The sequence below is a fragment of the Adiantum capillus-veneris genome, chromosome 18 (assembly GCF_014529385.1).
Source record: "Adiantum capillus-veneris isolate H3 chromosome 18, ASM1452938v2, whole genome shotgun sequence".
Lineage (NCBI taxonomy): Eukaryota > Viridiplantae > Streptophyta > Polypodiopsida > Polypodiales > Pteridaceae > Adiantum > Adiantum capillus-veneris.
In genome coordinates this window covers 110258545-110280551 of record NC_140948.1, presented here as the reverse complement: position 1 = coordinate 110280551, position 22007 = coordinate 110258545, and the positions used below count along the sequence as shown (strand labels likewise).

General features: G+C 42.1%; 1 protein-coding gene across 1 annotated transcript in view; it reads left to right on the top strand.

The window, feature by feature from the left end:
- Window positions 1-17585, top strand: part of LOC147436202 (uncharacterized) — a 106120-nt gene extending 88535 nt beyond the window's left edge. The window contains exon 6 of the mRNA XM_086487837.1: window positions 17517-17585. Within this exon, the coding sequence (XP_086343963.1) occupies window positions 17517-17585 (69 nt within the window). The remainder of the gene's footprint in view (window positions 1-17516) is intronic.
- Window positions 17586-22007: the final 4422 nt, after the last annotated feature.

Genomic DNA, 22007 nt, shown 5'->3' with positions numbered 1-22007 from the left:
TTGTAATGGGTCGAGCACATCCTCTAGGAAACAAGTTTATAATTGATCATAGATTTTACACAACACTTCACTCGGCCCCATTGTAGTATTGTTACACATGTAAAGCGGACACTGATGTTGGGGAAGATTCTCCTTATATGGATGTACTACCTGGGATGACTGAGTTCGACAATGTGGATTGGGTCCACCTAGCAGCAACCATAGACACTTGGGGAAACAGGGGGATGACCTGGGTAACACTTGAGGGGGATGAAATGCCCGTACCCTTAAATATGCTACAAGCAATGCATATAGCTTATGACAAGACTCATCCTAATATAATGAACAAAACATACAAGTGGGTCCCTAAAGCTTCTTTAGGGACCATAGCTAGTGGTAAAAAATAGAAGCCTTGTAAGAAACATCCCACTCGCTCCAAGAAATGTAAGGAAACGTGGCGACGGATTCCTAAACGACTATTGGAAGCCCAAGGCTACTATGATGATCAAATCTGGGTGCCAAAACGTAGATTGTGTTCTTACCTGTCACCTGACCCATGTGCACCAAATCCTGTAGCTTAAAACAAATTGATGATCGCGGAAATAAAAAAATCATAGAATGCTACACACCCGCTCCAGAGCTAGTTTGGGTACCAAAGAAAGAACGATTTGTTCCACCTAGCTCAGGAAGGGGGGAGTCCCATGAAGCTTCTAGCTCCGCATGTAATGCATCCATAGAGGTAAAAGCTTCTCCACATCCTCCACCTACAATAGTGGACCTCCATAAAGCTACAAAGGAATCCACACCTCCCATTGTTCAATTATTACCTGATGCACTACTTCAAGTTCGTTCATGGGAGAGTACCTTACCACCCTTGCAACTCGACGAGGCACCTAAGGTAATAGAAAACTACTGGAAAAAATCCTCACCTATTACCAGCTGGAACAATTGGTTTCAAGGGTGACGAGCACATTTCAAACGGTATGATCTACCCAAGGAAGGAGGGAGTGTTTGCTGACAGTCATCATTCACTCGCTCCCCTCTCAACCTTCTCTCCTTGACCTCTTAATCTCCCAATCTTAGGGAATGTATATATAAAGCCTTATACTCACAAAAAACAAAAATAATAAAGAGCATTCAAGGGATTAGTTGGCTAAGCATGGGCGCCCAAGTGTGAATGGGGCGAGCTCATATAAAAGTCAACTAAACCTAAAATTCGCTTACTCTCTCATTTGTGCAATTGAATAGTGCTCTTGCTCCATCTCCATCTTCTTCTTCTTCATCTCCTTGTGTGTGTGTGTGTGTGTGTGTGTGTATGCGTGAGAGAGAGAGAGAGAGTGCAATCAAGCATTGCGGCAGCACGACGGCGGTGAGGCGGTTGAGCGCGGTGTAGCGGCCTCTCCCTCTTCTTCACGGCGAGGAATCCTCCATGACAGCAAGCGTAGAGCGGTGAGTGACACACCATCACCATCTTTGAGCTTACTAGTTTAGGCTTGTTGTGTGCTTCGAGCCATTTGTGGCTCGCACACAGTGTATCGGCAAGTTCCTTGCATTGACACGTGCGACATACGCGCACATATACCCCTCTCTCCCCTCTTGTTTTCTTCCCACCGGCGGGCCGTGTTCCCTTTCTCTCTCACTATCTTTTCGCCCCTCTCACTCACGCACTCTCTCTCTCTCTCTTCCCCTTGGTGGAGGAACCCACCATGCAATAATAATATTCTCTATGTGTGTGTGTGTGTGTGTGCAAACAGCACGCAGGCTAACCATAATAATACACTCTTTCTCTCTCTCATTACCCCACCCTTTGACCTCATTAACTCCCCCCCCCCCCCCCTTCCTTGCTCATTGTCGGCCAAAAGCAGCCCGAAGGCCCCCCCAAGCTCTCTCTCTTCCTCTCGCGCATTCTCTGGACGAACCCGCAGACACGCAGAAACAGGCCCTCTCTCTCTCTCTCTCTCTCTCTCTCTCTCTCTCTCTCTCTCTCTCTCTCTCTCTCTCTCTCTCTCTCTCTCTCTCTCTCTCTCTCTCTCTCTCTCTCTCTCTCTCACACACACACACACACACACACACACACACACACACATTCAAACCCACTCCCTCCCTTGCCACCTCACCCCACTCTCCCGCTCACTCTGTGTCGGAGGCCCGAAGGCGCAGTAAAACAGGACTAAGTCTCTCTCTCTCTCTCTCTCTCTCTCTCTCTCTCTCTCTCTCTCTCTCTCTCTCTCTCTCTTATTCTTATCCACACACACACACTCACCCTCTCACACTCGCTCCCTCCCTCTCTGTGTCGGTAACAGCTCACTCTCCATCTCCCTCTCTGTCATCTAGGCCTATGCAAGCGCAATCGGGTGACTCTTTTCTCTCTCTCTCTCTCTCTCTCTCTTACGCATACACACACACACCCACACACACACACCACCTCTGCCCATTCCCTCACCATCTTCCCCCCCCTCTCACCCACGCCATCTCCTTCTTCCCCCCCCCTCGATCTCTGCAAGAAGCTGCAGGTAGCTTTATTTTAATATATAATTTATATATATAAATATATATATAATCACTCTCTCCCTCGTTCCCACATACTCTCGATACACACACACACTTACATACCCACATTCAAAATTATATACATACACACACCCACCCACAAGCATGCTTACACGCACGTATATAAACACATACACACACGCACATATGCACTTTTGACCGACACACTTAAACAAACTCACCCATATACACATACATACACATGCACGCACATATGCACTTTTTGACCGACACACTTAAACAAACTCACCCATATACACATACATACACATGCACGCACATGCACGCATATACGCACCCATAATAAGAAAACCAAAGGAAAGAAATACCAACAACCAAAAGAAGATGGCCAGCTCGGGCGTCGCCAACACCAAAACAAGAAGTGGCACCGAAGGCACGCCCCGACTGGCACCGAAAGGAGGTAACACATAGTATCTCGGCATCTCGCAACAAATACCGATTTGGCAGCCCTAAACCTCACACCGACCACCCGAACCATCAACAAAACCCTTGTAAATTCCCCGATCTCCACTCTTTCCTAATAACCTAACGAGTGGATTGTAAAAAAAAACCCCAGCCCACTCTTTCCTCTGTCTATCTCTACCCTCTCTCTCTCTCTCTATCTATCTCTCTTACTAGAGAGCCATCTAGATCATTTTCAGCCACCACTGGATATTAGCAAGGACCATTCGCTAAAGAACACCTCTCAAGCCTATATAAAGAGACCTCCGCTAAGCACAAAGGGAGACAAGTGAAGGAGGAATACACTAGCTCCATGCACTCTACATTGTAAGCACCACTAAGCACATAATGCACCCCAAGCTAAACAGCTCTTGGCATCAGGTTGAGTTGCAAGCTTGGGCATTTTAGTATTGGCAACATCACTACTTTCCCCATTCTCCACCACACCATGGCTGAGTTACTAGTCATGACCACTCCATGCACATAAGGTAGTCACTACTCTTCCACAAGGCAACATGAGCACGCTTGAGTTGAATGCATGGACACCATGCTACCTTGGGTCGCTCCTGGTTTTTGTGATTGACATCGTCGGTGGCTGTATCGTCTTGATGTTTTCCCTCAACTAACCTTCCCGCTAACTCCAACTCTGCCATGCACCATATGGCGCTCGCATTCCATCATGCATCCCTAGTGCCAAGAGCCAAGTTTGTAACCATCAAGACCACCAAGTATCATCATCACCAATAAAAGGGTACTATGTTGTCTTGATCTTTGGGTTCCATTCTCTGTTCTCCTTCGTTTTATTTTCTCACACTCGCGGGATGTTTCGTCTCTTGTATATCACTTTGCTTGTGCTCCATCACGTGCGGCCTCTACAATCAGTCAGTATGCTCCATTTTGACCTTGTCACATATCTCCCTCGTACAGACACTCCTAACTGTTGACTAGGAATTTTCTACATGTGGATGTTACTATATCACCATTTCATGTTGGTTACCTAGAGGGCATTTCACTTTTGCTACCCGAGGTCATGTATGTCCGCGTCCTAGCTGCATGTATGCTAGGTGGGGCACCTCTATCACTCCTACTTTTGAGATGATGCTTGGGGATGTTCAGGCTATGTGTGGTGTAGAGGCCACCCCATATGGAATGTCATTTCCGGCCATCAGCATTATCCGAGCTCTTATTCAAGTGGGGCCATACTATTTAGCAATAACATGTCGTATCCAACACCGGTTATGCCTAGGGCCACACCTATGAACTTTGGACCACCACGGGGTACACCACCATATGAGGTATGGGACCCGAGGGCCGCACATATGTCAAGGCCAAGGCCAACTCCCATTCCACATGTAGTTCCAGGAGCGCCTGCACCCGGCCACTATACCTGCTTATTTAGGAGATTTGACAACATTTGCTCAAACCATCAGTCAATCTATTGCTGAGAATATGTGTAACACGCCTGATAGAGAGCCTAGAAGTAAGGCATTACAAATAGCCAAGCTCACACAAAAATTTAGTGGAGACGGGGATGTGAGAAAGCATATCAAAGTGTTTGAACAAATATGTGATTCTCTAGGAGAACACAATGACCTGCATAAGAGTAATGCTTTAACCCTAACCTTAAGTGGAAAGGCTGGGGATTGGTATAGAACTTTAAGGGTGGAAGAAAAAACGATTTACCCGACTCTTAGGAGACTGTTCTTGAAAGAATACATACAAGAGGGAGTGCTTTGGGGTGTAGCCTCTCAACTCCAAAAAGCCCAACGAGAGGAAGGAGAGTCGGTAAGAGACTTTATTAGTCGCTTAAAGCATTTGAATTCTCGTTGTAATCCAAACAAGCGCTTCAACAATAATCAATTGCTTGATAGATTCATTAGGGGATTACGACATGAGGATATCTACAATGGCCTAGTCATTAGAGGTATCACCACTTGGGAAGCAGTCACCACCAATGCAATCCAATTGGAGGATAATTTAATGATTCAAGGAGAAAGAGTGTCTGTTGAGACTAAATCTATTAGCTCGCAAGCATCAGGACATCAACCAATGACCTTAAAGCCTGTTGCTAAGGAGTCAAAGATATCTCAGATGACCTTAGCAGATCTCACCCAGGCTATTCAAGAGAGTCTTAGAGACAATCGTGCTTCGCAAAACAATCATATGTATCCAAGAAGGGAGCAACAATGGTGCTCGGTATGCTATGGACCGCATAATTCCAATGAATGCCCTATTTTTAGAGTAAAATTCAATGGGAAATGCAATGTCTGTGGGAGGTATGGTCATCAAGCTAAGGATTGCATAGTATTTAAGCACGTGATGACCAATATACCAACCTTAGCATGGACAGATACACCTCGAGTGCCTGCATTGATGTCCGCCCCACCTCTTGAACAAACATCACAACACATGGTCCCTGGGGCCCAAAATGTTGTTCAAACAACACCCTTAACACATCCAGTGCTAGGACCGCAACCACCACATCCGAGAATCACTTCTGTGAATCAAGTGGATTGTGAGTCATCTATTGCTTGTTTGGAAGGCTGTGAGGAAGATATAGACCCTAATATTGCCTATGGGATTGATGCGCTTGAAGAAAGTCCACAATACTACATGGAGGACTATTGGGGACAAGTCAAACCTGTCTATCAATTAGCTGCTCTTGTTGCAAGAGGTCAAAACATCACTTACACTACCAAGAGACCACCTCTTCAATGCTATGAGTGTGGAGGTCCACATCATGTGGCCGAGTGTCCTATTAGGCTACAAAAGAACGCCACACTAATGCAAACCAATCAAGCAAGCATATCTACAATGTCGATACTCATGTGTAATCGATGTGGCATAGATCATTTGATTGCCCAATGTCCAAATAATCTAAATGCACCAAAGATCACGCCATTAAACTTGATTGAGGTTACTGAAGAGCCATCACAAAGTACACATGTGTTACCAGTAAACGACTCACACGAGCGGTGCTCCAAAAACAAATTTATATTCCTAAAGAAAGAGACACGGCATCAAATACCCAATCTCAAAAGAAGAAGAAAACACGAAGGAAGAGATCGCAAAAAGTAGCAAAGTCAGACCTCAGTTCAAAGACCAACATAGGGACTGGTGACGACCCCGTATATATGAATGACGCTTAAGAGGATTCTGACTCAGGTGAAACCATGGAGACCAAAACAACCACTAAGAAAGAAACCAACAAGAAAGATTGTCATGAGCCACTACGGCCAAGATCCAAGAAGAAGATAGGAACTTATCCAAACCCAATAGAGGAGATCGAGCGAGTCAAGCAATTAAGGAGTTTGGTAGAAGATACCCATAGGGATCTAGAACCAACAAACATGCCGATCCAAATTACAAATACATTGTTCCCTACGCAACAACCACCTCACAAAGTCCATAGACCCCTAGCCATACATAGTGTCATCCAAGAAGAAAGTGACTTGAAGTCATGGGAAAGTGGATGTACTCACTTGTTGTTGGAAAGAATGTTTACAGAGGGACTACCTGACCCTATCGAAGAAATGGAGATCCCATCTTCCCCATGTCAAGGGACTGAAGCCCAAAAGGTGATGTTAAATATTGCCAAATTGATGGATTTCATGGCTTCAGAAGTTAGAACCACCATCATGTCCAAACTATATGGAGACCCTGAGCTATTTTTAGCTCTTCCAGCTTTCCTCAATGGAGAACTGAAGGTCGGGATACTACAATTTGCACAGATGGATGGAGCTAGCGAGATGCCAATAGAGGAGGAACACTTAGATCCACAACCCCCAACCTAGAAGAGAACCCTGTTGTAGAAATACCTGTTAACAAGCTGACCATAGGCAATTGATCGTGCTTTGCGCTTGGTTTTTGATTGACGTGTTTTTTCAATCGATGAGATAGTGCGCTTGATTCTCGACCATTTTGCTTGCAGGTTGCACATTCTTTGTGCAACACAAATAGTGCTCATGTATGATTGTATGGGGCATTCTAGAGAGTAGTTTTTTACCACAGTTTTGTGCAATTTCATGCTTCTATGCATGTGCAGATACAGTTTGAGCTAGGTATAGGTTTACAACATTTTTGGATAGGTACAGGTCCATAGAGCCACTCATTCAAGAGTGAGCTTGTTTGTCGGGGTTTTCCAATTTTATGTACACCATTTGCATTAGGGGAAGTTTGGACTCAAGTTTGGTCCTTTTAGCGCTAGAGAGAGAATGCAACACAACCAATGGAAGGCGTTCTACCGTAATGGTAGCTCGGATTTTCCTTGTTTTTATCTCAAATTTCAGCATTTTCAAAAAACAGTTTCTAGTTTCATAAAAAACCCTTAACAATAATATACGTTGTGATTTGCTCGAATCTTTCTTGTTGCGATTGAATATAGGACAAATGTATCATAACTCACACTCAATGCAGTTGTGCACACTTTTTCGATAGGAGAGACTCCATAGTATTCCCGCTCATTCTCATTCATTTGCGCTCAACTAACTATTCTGCTCGCATTTGATTGTATTGTGTTTGCGCTCAGAAATACTCCCCCTCTCACATCTGTGTTGTGCATCTCAGGCCATAGAAGAATCACTAATGGAGAAGAAAAGACCTCAATGACCATTCGCAAGTCTTAAGTCTGTCAAAATTTTCAATAGCTTTGATTTGGACAACGATCAATGGCTTTTCACCACCATTACAATTGGAAGTTGGGTTCTCCTGGAGACGAGGAAGAGAAAGCACACGGGCAACGAGTTTGTGAACTATTATAAAAGTAGGGTGAAAAACTGTTGCTTGTCCATAAACGGACAAAATAGTCAAAGAGGTTCTCATTGAGCATGCATATATGCACTCATAGTTGCATCTATGAACAACGCCGACAGGATTTTCAACAAACCGACCAAATTGCAAGTTTTCTTACATCCACAATAGATTTTACTCTTCACTCATGTATTGTGTGTTTAACCTGTTGCAGATATTTATCCTTCCAACAAAGAAGACTGGTAGCCAGTGGATTGCATTATTAGCATTTTTTATGCATTCCATGCAAATGTGGGAGAGATACTCTATAACACTAGCACCAGAAGAGCGTTGGCTGAAAGGGGCTTTTCTTCTTTGACCAATTTTATAATGCTCCACGTTCTGCGCTTGGCTTCAACACTCTAGAATATCTCCCGCTTCCTTCGAAGGACAGTCTAGAGTGGCTAGTCCCTTCATCTAAAACCTCTGAGTGTTTCAGACTAAAGCTCCATCAAGAAATACAAAAGTGCTTAAGGCCAAATATTGCTAGTCGGCTAGTACGTGTTTCAATCTTCATGCCCATGTATGTGTTCATTGCCTTTTTCCATGATGAAGAGATTAGGAAGACTAGAACTATCCTACTCTACAAGACAAAGAAATGCCTCGATTTTCTGGATAAATCTTGGGATGTCCATGATTCTGATGGCATCTTATGCAAGGTAAATGAGAAGTCTAATGTGTGTAAGTGCATGATAGCTTCTCAAAATTTCATAGCTTCCTTCCACTACACAAGGTGGCATCGAGTGAATGGTCATCTGGTAGCTTTGGGCCAAGATTTAACTGATGACCTGAACAATCCTTTGAGAATGCTTGAGGTATGGTGTGGACCTGATCTGTTAGCTGCTCTTAGCATTTGAGGCAATGTGACACTACGACAAGTGCACGAGGATTTGGAGAATGAGGTTGACCTCAGCTTGCCTCTAAAATTTCTTTTCCAGTGCAACATGTAAAAGGTAGTATGTTTTGTACGTAAACATTAATGTTGTGTTAATTATATCCCTATTGGTTATCATCACAAAATATTGGTCTAATCTAACTATCGTACAGGTGCCTCAGAGAAAGGAGAAGAAGAAATTGTGTGCAGAGATAAAGGACGACCAACTGTTTCTAGTGCAATGCAACTCTTGATTGAAGAAGGCGGCTCACACAATAAATCACATTGCTTTGAACTGCAATTTAAAGAAAGCTATTGATAGCAAGCTTGTAATCTATATTCATGTGGAATGCATTGTTAAGAAATTTCTTGCAAATAAATTCTGAGAACAATTATCTTTTCAAATTTGACTTAAGTTGTCTTTACATTGGGTTTAATACATTGAGTTAGTAGGAATGGAAGGTGAGCGAGGAGGTGAATGAGCAGCCTCGGCAGCTTCAAGTGTACTGATGGTGCTGGGTCATGCTCAGGAGACAATCTGAGGGTTGGGTGATGGGTTTGGGATTGAGGAAAAGATTGTGCAGTGGCCTTGTCTTCCTCGGTAAAATCGGGTATCACAAAAAGACTAGAGGTTGAGTGGCCAAAAAATGAGGGAAGCCAGATCCAGGCGCTTGGTGTGTCGTTGGTTGAGGCACTGGTTGTGGCAATGGCAGGACAAATGTATCGGCGGCTCCTAGAGGACATGTCTCCACAAGATTGATCATATTCTGGATCATCGTCGTCTTGAATGCCTCCACATGGACGTTCGAATAATTTGCCAAGTTCCTTGCTTGCAAATGAATTCCCTAGCTTTTATATGTAATTCAAAGAAATCATGTGTGCAAGGATTACAAAAGCAAAACATTGCACTTACACTTCTACGCTCCTCAGCATAAATGCGTTCGAGAAGAAGTTCCGTATTTGCAAGAACTGTCCATCCACAAGAATGCCTATTGTCTTGTTTTGGGACCTTGCAACTCAAAATTAACATATCTTTCCAAACACTGTCTTGGGTCAATGGTTCCCATGCATCAGCAAGTTTCTAAACAGAGCTGCATGACATAGCATATGGTGACCACACGTTGCATCGAAATTGCAGAATCAAGAAACAAGTAACTACGTACCTTCGGACATTCTCATGAAAACCATGCGCAAAATTTTCAAGGTAGCAACTCTTGCGCTCAATGTTTAGTCCAACAAGGCTCCAATGTGAACTGATTGCACAAAATAAGGAATTAGTTTGATATTCAAAGTATACAAAATATTTAAAAATAACGAGATTAAAAACACTTACTTTTCATTAGCTAAAAGTAAAACTTTCACCCTGTCCATGTTGACTCATGAAACCAATCAGCGACTTCTATCAGGGAAGTGGACTCCGAGGTAAGCAGAAATAAGTTTCTCATTGATATCCTTGACACCAGCAAGGAAAGTGTCCATATCATCTTCCTCATGCATAATCTTTGACTCCAACTCTTACCCAACAATGAAAGTTTGCCTCATTGTTGTGACTTGCATAAAGACCAGTCAAAATATCCCAAACCTGTATTGCAGATTTTGTTGAACGAATGTGAGGAATAATAGTGCCCTTCACAGACAACGCAATCAATGCATGAGGCTACACATCTTTTACATCCCAATGAGCTTGTTCTATCGTAGGCAAAACAACTCTAAGAGCAGCAATCCTTGAAACAATCCTTGTAGCAATACCTGCAACATCCTCAACATCGCCTATGTCCTCATAACCAGGACGTACATCAATGCCTTGCACAATGTTCCAAATTCCCTTTGACACAAGAACATGTTGCATCATATAAGCCACATAGGGTAATTGTCCCTATCCAATCTGTCCTCAGCAACAAACATCTTGAACACATATGTGTTGTTGTCGGCCATGGCGAATGCGTGCACTTGCTGTGAAAATTTTCTGAAAAGAGGAGAAACAAAGAGGGAACAACATGTGCTATATATCACAAACCATAGAAGGCTGTAAGGGACCTGTTATGCAAAAAACGACACTGAATTTTTTTTGCACAAAATGACGAAATAACATGTGCACTATTGCCTATAGTGGAAACGGAGGCTGAAATGAGGCCAAAATTTTTGTCAACCTGCGAACGCTCGCCAAAGCTCACATTATATCGGAGAAAGTGAGCAAGCGTGTGCTAGAGCTATTGGCGACTAAGCGCGGGAGGACGCAACATGCTCTAATACCAATTGTTAGAATTAGGGTTGCAGGAAAAAGCACCCATCTTGGAGAAGGAAGCTCCAGGCACACAGAAGAGTGTGCTTTAGTTAGTGTGAAATGGAAAGATAGATAGCCCTAGAATGATGGGCGTATAGACAATGCATGAGGGGGAAAACCTCCTAGTGAGGGGAAAAATACCCCGCGGTCCTAAGTGTGTTCACACATCTCACTACCACATGTATATGGTAACAAAAGAGACATTTTGCTGTCATTTGCCGTATGACTACTGTGCATTTTCTATGTGCATTGGGAACTCATTTTGGTTGGGATGTACATTAGTCAGACATTGTTACTGCTTTCTTGAATGGTGACATATTTGAGGAAGTTTATGTAACGTAGCCTCATGGTTTTGTCATTAAAGGGCACCAAGATAAAGTGTGTAAATGTAAGAAAGATTTGTATGGGTTGAAGAAATCTCCTCGTGCTTGGTATGAGAAGGCTGACACTCATTTGGTCAAATGAGGCTTTTGTAACAGTCCACCAACAGAAAGCACATTGTATGTAAAATGTGAGGGTGATGTACTTCTCATTGTTGTTCTCTATGTGCATGATTTGCTGATCATTGGACCAAATGAGAGAAATATTACTGAATTTAAGGCTGATTTGAATGCTACTTTCAAGATGAAAGAATTGGGGCTATTGCATCATTACTTGGGTATACAGTTTAAGTATGCAGTTTAAGCAGTGTGATGGTGATATTGCCTTGTGTCTGACAAGTTACATAGAGACATTGCTATGTAAGTTTGGACTTGAGGATTGCAAACCTATTGTCACTCCCATGGAAACAAGTTTGAAATTGAGTCTTCATGATGTTGGTGATCTTCTTGATGTCACTCTTTACCAAACTACTATTTGCTGCCTTATTTATGTATGCAACACGAGGCTAGATATTCAGTTTGCAGTCTCACAAGTCAGTAGATTCATGCATAGCCCAGGGTCTAAGAATTGATAGGATGTCAAGAGGATTTTTTGTTACTTGAGTGGCAGTTTACATCTTGGCTTGTTTTATCCCAAGGGGAGATCATTGTCACCAAATTTACAAGCTTTTTCGGACTCAAATTGGGCTGGTTGTTTTGACACGCGACAAGTGGTTTTTTTTTCATGCTCAGTACTTTATGTATCTCATGGTTGAGCAAGAAGCAACTTATTGTGGCCACCTCTAGTTGTGAGGCTAAGTACAGGGCAGTCTGCACACCTACAGTTGAGTGTGTATGGATCAGGCACCCTATGGCTGATTTGGGTGTTGGACAGGTGTTGGACAGGACACTACCAGCACTATCTACACTGATAGTCAGAGTGCATTGGCAGTTGTGAGGAGCCCAATTTTTCATGCTCGCACAAAGCACATTGAGGTGCATTACCACTATGTTAGGGAGAGGCTCTCAGTAGGAGATATCAGCTTAGCTTATGTGCCAACACATGACAACCTAGCATATCTTTTCACCAAGGCATTGTCTCGTGAGAAGTTCGAAGCTTTCTGCAAAGCTTTGGGCTTACTCCCCTTTGTGGACTGATCATGTCCTTAGGGCATGGCACTTCCCTATACTCTATGTGCCAGCTCTTCTTCACCGCATCACTCCCAGGGGGGATTTGTTACCATATACATGTGCTAGTGATGTGTGTGAACACACTTAGCACCACCGGAGCATTTTTTTTTCTCACCAAGAGGGTTTGTTCCATGTGCATTGTATATATGCCCATCACTCTAGGGCTAATTTATCTTTCCCATTGCACTCCAAGTAATTTACTATTTGTTGTGTGCCTTGAGATTCGTTCGTCTTCTCCAAGCTGTGTGTGTTTTTCTGCAACCATAACTTCAACATAAGTAGCTATGTTGCGGACAACACATGCAAGGAGGTGGGAAATGTTAGCTGCTTAGCTAACAGAAACATCACTATCATTTTTTATTCCCACTTATTGTGTCAAAGCTTTATTTATTAATTTAAAATTTTGTAAAGTCCAAAATTGTTGTACCACAACTATTTGCCAAAGAGTGTAAAGGGTCCAGGGGCTTCTAGATTGTAATTATTTGCAGTTCCTAGCCTTAGTACTAAGCCAATTAGTAAGGGTTTTATTTCTTGAACCTTGGCTAAGGTATAAAAGCCAGTTTTTGTAACTTTGGACCTAAGTTTTTGGAATAATGAAAGTGAGTGTGCATTGCAGTACAATTCAATGAACTCTCTCCTATTTCAATCCTTCATGTCTCCTTCGTGTGAAGTTGCATCGAAGTTCTAAGCATACCAACGCACTCGCAGGTGGAAGCTCTTCCTTTCTATGTAAGTCTCTTGCAATGAAGTTGTGTTTTTAGTAGTGCTCGTCTACGAGCTATTTTCATTCCATGTGCTCCCTAAACACATTAAAACTGGTTTTCAACCATATGAGTAGATAAAGCACATCCTAAGGAAGCTATACAGTGCTTTGAAGGCCGAAACCGACCTACCTAAAGTAGGCTATTTATCTTCGATGTGATTATGTCCAAGTGTCAGAAATGACTTTTGAGCATATGAGGATGGTGAGGATACTCTGCACATTCTAGGTAGCAAGTTTTGTTGCACTTGAAGCGCGATAGCTATTCAAATCATCATATTAGGCTTGTGGTAAGAATATTAGCTTTTGGTGTTTAACACACACATGAGACCGATCTAGGTGAGAGCACACTAGACTTGGGTTTTCCAAAAGATTAGCTATCTCTTGTAGCCTCAGTTTATGTATGTGGTTCTCGCTTTGCTAGCATCGATATGTTGGGGCTTAATAGCCAACCGACAAGACTATCTAGAGACAAAGAATGCTATAAAAAAATCCATAGTGGTCCTTGTCATCTGGTAGTCTTCTTGCTCAACGATTTTTGAATATGTTATAAAAGAACTAAAACTTTGTGTTGGTATGTTTAGTAATTGTTGGCAGTTTTTCCGCGAGTAGATGCTAGTACAACGAGAATAAGACCAACAAACTAAATGTCAACCAAGGACGAAGCTCGACCCGTATGCGCATGGAAACAAGTCGATGATTGTCAATCACCTACTTGACCTTCTAAGACAACTACTACTCGAAGAAATCAAACATGTACATCCTATGTGCTCATCAACGCAATTCAACCTACAACGCTCACACTTTTCGAATCAAGACCAAATGTGCTCAAATTGTCACAAAACTCATAGAGCACACTCTACTTACCAAGAGGTCACTACCCTATGGACTCTAACCCGATACCTTGCATGTAACCACTCCGTGCAACAAACATGTATGAAGACAGGCAGTGTATTACAAGTCACTTTTTTGTCATGTATGGTCCTGACATGCAGCTTTACTCATCGTAAATCCATCGGTATATTGAACTTGCAAAATAGACACACGATTTACAAGATAATTCACTCACAATCTCGTGGAAGCTTGCCTCACGACATAGTCAGACCTTTGCAACTTTGGCATTGGAGCGTAGCCCTCCCCCTTGCTAATTTATTGGTGGTGATGGCTTCACAATAGCTGCTCCGTAGCGCACGTAGCAAAGAGATAAGACCTCTCTCTCTCTCTCTCTCTCTCTCTCTCTCTCTCTCTCTCTCTCTCTCTCTCTCTCTCTCTCTCTCTCTCTCTCTCTCTCTCTCTCTCTCTCTTTGTGTATGTGTGTCTGTGTGTTACACAGACACGACATAGTGAATGCAATGCTTTGATTGATTCAAAAAATTCATTTTAGGGTTAAAAAAATTGGCTTAGATACAATCCTCCTTAGAGGCTCATTCCCACCAAAAATGATGTCTTAACCCTTACAAAATATCCTTGCTTCTCATCAAAATTAAATAATACAAAAGTGGTGTAGCTTTCCCATGTTTAGCCATCAACAATCCCTCCCTCTGCATCCATGTCGTCGTGACATGATAGGTCTTCGTCTTTGTAGTCTCTCCAAGCTGAATCTTTGCTTAATAGAACCATGGTGGCTTAATCATCTTCAAATATGATTCATATCTTATATTGCCCATGTTCACCATTGGCCCAAAAAAATTGCTATCATAAGTGAAAGAGCCCATGTAAAATGCTTCTTCAAACACCTGCATGTGATACCTGGTAAAAACATCACTCTCTGGTAGAAATGATGTAGCACTTGTGGTGACCATTGAGTGGAGAGGTTGTAAGCCACCTTCTGGGGCGTGTCACCCGTTGACAGTAGACTTGAATCTGTGGCTTTATGTGGTACAAAAACCTCGATGCACGCTAGCAACTTTTGCATATCTTTCTGAGCATTACACATGTCAAGTCAGGAGAGCCAGTGAAAATCTTAATGGCACCCTTGAGTGTTTTCACCATATAAGTTCCACTTATTTTCTCTCCTTCCTTGGGTGGTGTAAGCTTAGGATAATTAAGCCAATTGGGATGTTTCTCTAGTAATATGGAGTGATCCTTCCAGGTCCTCATTCTTGGCACAAGGCAAAAAGAAACATCATCCCTTATTGATTTTGGCACATCAACCAGACATACAAGGTATGATGAGTACTTGGAGAGCCAATTTTTTTGCCATTTAGACTGTGAATCCACTATCCTTTTGGAGGCTTTTTTATCTTTGATATCACTGTCAAAGAGAGGTGTAATCTCCTCTATCTGGATGCACTTATTGATAGTAAGAACTTCATATTTAAGTAAAGGGTAGGGCAGGGAAGCCTATATCCATTCCTCTCTGATCACATTTGTATCAATGTTTAGGACGCCTATAGAATGTATCATCCGCTGCTCCCATTCTATTATGGATTTAGCACCATCTTCAGTTACTTTTTCTATTAAACCATAGAGACAAGCCTCCTCTTCAACTATTAGCACACACCTATCCTTCTTCTTGGATCTATGAAGGATCTCCACCAATACACGTTGATCTTTTGAACTTTTTGGGAGCTCCATAGGCTCTTGCTGGGCGTTGAACCTATATTCGCTTGAACTCGGATCTGTAGGTTGACCCCATGCCCACTCTACTTCTTGCCTTAGGTCTGCTAGCTACTGTTGCACCTTCTCATCCCTTCTTGTTGCCTCTTCTACATTGTTGACTAGCAAGTCTTGCAACATCTCCAATTGTTTCTTTAGCTCGTCGTTTTCTTTTTGGAGCTCTTGTTGTTGTTCTTTTAATATGTCTTCTGCTTCCAATGACTCTTCTACAATGTGGATTCTTTGCCTTTGCTCCTCTTCCCTTTGCAAGGCTACGATCTGGGCTTCCATGGCTTGTACGGCCTAGTTATCTAGTCCTGCGCTTGCTCTAGCAGCCCTTGGGGTCCCTCTTAGCCTTTGTATGGTGAGTTCTTGGAGCGCTAATTTCTCCTTTAGCTCCATGACTTTGTCTTGGGCTGATTCTAGCTCATCTTCCGTGTTGTCTTTTTCCTCCTTGTAGCTTTGCAATCTCTTTGGACACTTCAGCTATTTGCAAAGTGAGGGTGTCTCTTTTAGCCTCAGTTTCCTGTAGTATTTTTATTTTTGTCTCTTGCTCTCTTTCAATACTCTATGCTCTCTGTATATATCTTTGCAGCTCTTCATCAAGGTTGTCATGCTCTTTCAATATATTCTCTTCTCTTGTTCTGAGCATACTGTTTTCTTCCACTACAGAGGCTGATTGTGTTCTGATTTGGTCTAAAATTTGGTGCGCAGCCCTAACATGTTCTTTATTAGTTGCCACTCATGGCTATAGGCTCTGGCAATGGTCCAACTTAGGTGACTTGGTGGTCCATACTTAACAACACTCCTACTAGAGGGGGACATCACGGTCTCTCTAGAGGTCTCCATTGCAGCACTGGTAGAACCGGCACCATCCTTGGCACTCCGGGCATTGATATATGCACTTCAGGTGCCCTTTCTTTTTTGGCTTGGTCCTTGGCTTTTCTTCAGCTTTCACTTTGTTCTTTGTAGCCCCATGACTTTGTCTCGAGCTGATTCTAGCTCATCTTCCATGTTGTCTTTTTCCTCCTTGTAGCTTTGCAATCTCTTTGGACACTTCAGCTATTTGCAAACTGAGGGTGTCTCTTTTAGCTCAGTTTCCTGTAGTATTTTTCTTTTTGTCTCTTGCTCTCTTTCAATACTCTATGCTCTCTGTATATATCTTTGTAGCTCTTCATCAAGATTGTCATGCTCTTTCGGTATATTCTCTTCTCTTGTTCTGAGCATACTTTTTTCTTCCACTATAGAGACTGATTGTGTTCTGATTTGGTCTAAAATCTGGTGTGCAGCCCTAACATGTTCTTTATTAGTTGCCACTCCTGGATATAGGCTCTGGCAATGGTCCAACTTAGGGGACTTGGTGGCCCATACTTAACAACACTCCTACTAGAGGGGGACATCACGGTCTCTCTAGAGGTCTCCATTGCAGCACTGGTAGAACCGGCACCATCTCTAGCACTCCGGGCAATGATATATGCATTTCAGGTGCCCTTTCTTTTTTGCCTTGGTCCTTGGGCTTTTCTTCAGCTTTCACTTTGTTCTTTGTAGCCCATGGGGGGTTAGATGTGTCGTAGACTGCCTCAGAAGCATCCTCTGATGTATACCCCGCTTCAAGGAGATCGTCATAAGTGCATTGTATAGTCTTTTCCTTTTCTTCTGGTGTTGGCTCAGCTTCTGATTTCATCTTTGGAAGATCCTTTTGCCGGGATGTTGGGGGTGTTGGGCTTGGTGGTTGGTTGAATTCTAGAGGAAGTGCGACATTGGTGGTGTTGCACTTCCTCCCTCAGCCTTGGTACCCTTCTTTTTTTTCTATCTTTGCTTCTTGTGCTTGTAGCTGTTCTTGTAGCTTCTTCTTGATGTCTTGGACTTCCTCACCGGTGAATGGCTCTAGATTTTGTTGTTCAATCACACGCTTGGTCTCTTCATAGGCCCTGATGTAGTGGTCAAACTGGTCCTCCAGTGGTCGAGAGGAACTGTCGCCCATCTTCTGTGGATCTAGCACCCAGTACTCTTCGAAATCCCCTTTAATTGCTCTTTTGGCCCTGAATTTATCTATCAATCTTTCAATCCATGTTGCCTTTTGATTGTTGGTTTCATTTGGTCTTTCTGCCTTCGTCACCACACCTTTTCCCTTCTTCTTTTGCGGTTTCTCCACCATATCTTATTACACTATCTCTAGCTTTCTCATAAGCTGCATAGAGACAGGCGGCGTCACTGCTATAGAAGGTTCATCTTCTATATCCTCTTTCAATCTTAGCCACTTATTATGGGTAGGTGGGTCTGGTCATTTTCCTTGTGATCTAATAGTTTCATGTGCAATTTTTGTTAGAATCTCTGCACCACCAATGTATTTAGGCTTGTCAGTCCCCAAGATCACTACCTTCTTATGTATAAATGGGCATAGTTCACATCCTTTGGTACACTACTGCCCAATGCCCAAGTAATTGTGGTGGCAATGGCATGTGCCAGGGTCATGTACTTTTGTGGCCGCTTGTTGCAAACATGGAAAAATTGGTTGTACAACCTGCAGATTCTAATTGCTCTTAGATCCACCAGGTCTTCAAAAGTTTGGTTGGTCTTCTTCTGAGATTATGACTTTACTTCGTCTCCTCTTTATCAAATAGAGCTGCCATTGTTGTGCATTCCTAAAGCATCAGCAATAATCTGTGGTGTAATGTTTCTTCTTTTCTTTCACCTTTATGTGTGGTGAGGATTGTTGTGTCGTCTTTCTTGATTGTGGTTGTCAGCTCATAAACTCTATGGAAGTCGATACCAACTGGCATTGATATGAAAAAGCCATGTAGGTCCACTCTTTCTAGGTGGTTTAGGACGCCCTCTTTGTTGGCATACCCACTGAGCTCTCTTGGAATCATTGGCATGTCCACCGTATTGCCATGTGGATCTCTAAATGTTCCTTGATGTAGCTTTACACCTTTTGCTTCTAGTGCGGCTTTGTCCATCCATGCTATCCATGCTTTAGTCGGCTTCAATGTCTCATTTGGGATGGTAAAAGGCTCTGATGTTGCCATGACATCTTTCAAGGTAGGCCTTTTCCTCTTTACAGGCGACTTGCCTGCTTCCATTGATCCTGCCTGCACTCCAAGTTCCAAAGTTAGCACCTTATTGCAAAATTTGGCCATTTATCAGCTTCTAGATATCCAAATGATTTTAAATTGAATTACAAGCTAACTAGGACCTAAAGTTGCCATTCAAATGGAAAAAGTGCATTTGCAAGCTCATTTTATATTGTGAAACATCATACATGTATGATGTCTTATGTGCTCTGACTGAGGTGAAACTTGACATATGCATATCTCATAGCTTGTACACCTCACATATATGCCTGGAATGGGATTTAAACCAGTAATTAGCAAGAATTTGGCTTATAAGCTCTTTCTAGGCTTTGAAATGGTAAATTGGGTGCATTTGGATTGTATGAGGTTCAAATTACTTGAAACTTGGTGGATAGACTCATGGGCATATGGTAAAAACATAGTGTAGGCTAAAACCTCCTCAAGTGGGCAATTTAACACCTTGACACATCATATGCATATAATGTCTTTTTTTTTGCAAGCAGTTTGAAACTTATAGGGTAGGGTTTCCATAGTATGAGCATTGAGTGTACAACCTTAGATTTGAAATTGGGATTGTTTTTGGTTACCAGAATCCATGAATGAGGTTTGTGCGTCTAGATTTCCACAACATGGGTATAATTATGTCAAATGATGCCCATACATGATGAGAATTCGTTGGCAAAGGCATATAAGGATGTGATAAAAGTGCTAGTGACTTCAAAAACACTGCATCATGTCAAAATGAAGGGTTTTAAACATCATACATGGTGATGTCTATGTCGCCTTTTTTGGCTTAAACTTGGTGTGCAACTTGCTCATGATGTGCGCATTGCTCTAATGTGTTCAAAAATGAATTTGGATAAGTGATGATGTGCCCAAGATCATAGAAGACGTTTTAGACTATGATTTGCAAAATGAGGTGGATAATGATCAAAACATGCCAAATTGTGCTCAAACTTGGTGTAGAGGCTATATATGCAATGATATTTAAATCTGGATACCCAAAATGTTGACAGAAACCTCTCTATGATAGGTCTAGACATCATACGCGTATGATGTCTAATCTTGTAAAATGGATATTTGAGCATTGGTGTATGATGTATATATTAGGTGCATGCCTTGTGTCAAATTTCTCTGAGTTTAGAGTATCCTTTCTATGGATAAGGCCTTATTTTGCTTGAGGACTCTAATTGTGTAGTTTTTGGCTAAATGATGGCTTCATATGGTCCAAATTGCATGAGACTTGGTATGTGAGATGTACTGAGCATATGAAAGAGCTGGTATGCAAAAATGATCACTTACATGACAGCCAGACATCATACACGTATGATGTCTAGAAAGCAAAATTCTGGTTTTGATGCATTGGGAAGATGTCTGCTAGTGTCTTTAGTCCTTGTAGCTTTGGTTCAACTTTAAAATTCACTAGATTATCTTAGAAACTCCCTGTTTGGTATTTCAGACTCTGAAAGGGATTTTTGCAGTTGGAGACGACTTTTCGTGATGATTTCTCTTGAGCTCCATCACCCAAGCTTGTAGATGTTGAAGGGCATCCTTCCATGGCTTCGATGTAGCCTTTGGCCTTACAAATAACATTTTTGACAATTTGTTGCTCAAAATGTGTCTTTTTGTCACGGGATGGTCGGCAAAAATTTCCCTTGATGCTTGACCATATGTTTTGGTTGTCAATGGTATGTCGATGATGCTTGTGAAGTGGCAATCGGACGTGCCGTTTAGCCGTGAGAGCCAAATGACGCTTTGCGTGTCCAAAGCCTAGCTCAATGTTTTGGCCCAAATTTTGATGATTGATAATGAAGGAAGTTACACAAGCTTGCTGGCATTCTTGAGAAGCATCTTTCTGTGAAGTTTCGTACCATTTCGCCGACTTGTCTCCGATTGGCTTCTTGCAGGGCCTGAAAAGTTGGGGTTTTTCTTGCTGACCTAAACCAGCATAGGAGGGAATATCCATGCTTGTCTAGCCTAGGGTTAACCCCCTATCAAGTCTTGTAGCTATCAGGTTAGTGGTTGTTGAGTTATGAACCCATTTTGGTTTCTTTTCGATGATGCCACATTGCCCTTTTCATGATTTTTTTGCATTGAAGTTAGCATAGAACAAGAAGAGCACATAGTAATGAGCCTACCTCTCATGTATGGTGCCAGCCAGTGTCCTGTGTGCGTCGCATGAAGCCGTAGAAGGTTCACGTGCTCTAGGTCTCTCAAGCTCTCCCATAATTGTGAAAGTGGAAATGAGGTAATAAGTGGGTCCAAAATATCTTATACCGGGGGTCTCATAGCCACTTGCCACAAAATTTGACTTATGCTCCTATATCATCACGAAATGCACCTTAGGCTAAAAAATTTCTCCGTTTGGACTTCGTTTGCCCCATTTCTTGAAAATTTGTCATTTTGTCTTAAAACTGGTTGGATCGGGCTTTTCGTGCAACATTTTCATAATTGCACCTTGTCTTCACCATGTTTCCCTTGACTTGCTGATCATTCTGTATTTTTCTTTTGTCATTATGTCATCATCTCTCCTGTTTTTTTATTTTTCTTTGTTTTTCTCTAGGAAATTAACAAAATAAAAGGAAAATAACTAAATTATCTCAAAAAATACCAATAAATCAAAACATATAAAAAATAACACAATAAATTGCTATGTACACTCATTTGTAACATTTTTGGTTGGATTGCTCTATTTTCCTCATTTTTCACAATAAAACTGCTATTTATATATATACACACACCTAGAGGCTCATCTTTGTCGTTTATCCTCATATCTCTATAGAACCATGCTAGATAAGGGCCTACATACTTGGCTTTATTAAAAATCTTAGCAATCAAATGCAACAAGATTCACAAACATTAAAAAAAATTCCCTTTTAGTACTTTTTAAGTCTGTCGGGTTCGCATTGAAAATGCCTCGCCCTCCCTAATTGGAGTCCTCCCAGACAATAGTGTATTGCCTTAGGGTATGTGTTGTGCATAGGTTACAAATGTGTGCTAATGCAGGCCATGTAATGCGGCCCTATATTTATGCGAGAAGAGGGTATAAGCAAGATGCTTATTGGCATTCGATGTTGAGGTTTCCTAT